This window comes from Myotis brandtii, unplaced genomic scaffold (assembly GCF_000412655.1).
Source record: "Myotis brandtii unplaced genomic scaffold, ASM41265v1 scaffold293, whole genome shotgun sequence".
NCBI classification, from domain to species: Eukaryota; Metazoa; Chordata; class Mammalia; order Chiroptera; family Vespertilionidae; genus Myotis; species Myotis brandtii.
This window is the reverse complement of record NW_005361201.1, coordinates 905,186-905,948: the sequence shown is the minus strand read 5'-3', so window position 1 is coordinate 905,948 and position 763 is coordinate 905,186. Positions and strand designations below refer to the sequence as shown.

Here is a 763-nt window from a genome sequence, read left to right as displayed (position 1 = left end):
CTCGACCCTCGGCACCTGCGCGACCCGCGACTCGCAGGGCCACTGCCCGCCTCCCCCGCGCACTCAAGCAGCCCGGGCAAACCTTCGGACTTCTCGGACTCCGAGGAGGATGAGGAGGGCGAGGAGGAGGAGGAGATCACCGTGTCTTAGAAGCCCCCCTCGCCCGGGGTACTGTTTCTAAGTGCTTTGAAATGGGAGAGGTGGGTGCAGTGGGGTGTTCACTTAGTTCCCGCGGTGGACCCGTCGCCTTGTCCAGGGCGCTCCAGCCCCTTCCATGGCCCAAAGGAACATTTCCTTCCCAGGCACACCCTCAACAGCCCTCTCCCCACAAGTTAAATGTAGGCCTTAGCCCCAGCCTTAACTTGTACACAAGGGGCCCCCTCCATCTTTACTGCAAGCTATTTTAAACACGGTGGGGCGTTCCCTCGAAGCCTGGGTTTAGCTGGGAGCCAGGCCTTGCTGGTCCTTAGCAGCGACAACCCTATGAGGTGGGAGACCCTGTGTGGAGGAGGAAACCCAGGTAGGAGCCGCAACAAGCTTCTAACTCCAAGACCCCTGACTTCCTAGATCCCTCCACCCACCTATCTGGGGTAGCAAGGGCCTCCTACCCAACTCCAGATCCTGGTAACCAGTCTTCCCATGACACTGCCCCGAGAAAACTCAAGAATTTCCAAAAAGAAAGAATACTTACCTGGACCTTCTGGCCTATGGTATAACATAAATCCTGAGTCTTTTCTGTAATATTCTAAACACTCTCTGGGCA

General features: G+C 56.7%; 1 protein-coding gene across 1 annotated transcript in view; it reads left to right on the top strand.

Moving 5' to 3' along the window:
- DBX1 (developing brain homeobox 1) overlaps positions 1-150 on the top strand; it is a 4,372-nt gene extending 4,222 nt beyond the window's left edge. Inside the window, exon 6 of the mRNA XM_014542227.1 lies at positions 1-150. Coding sequence (XP_014397713.1) covers positions 1-150 — 150 coding nt within the window.
- Positions 151-763: the final 613 nt, after the last annotated feature.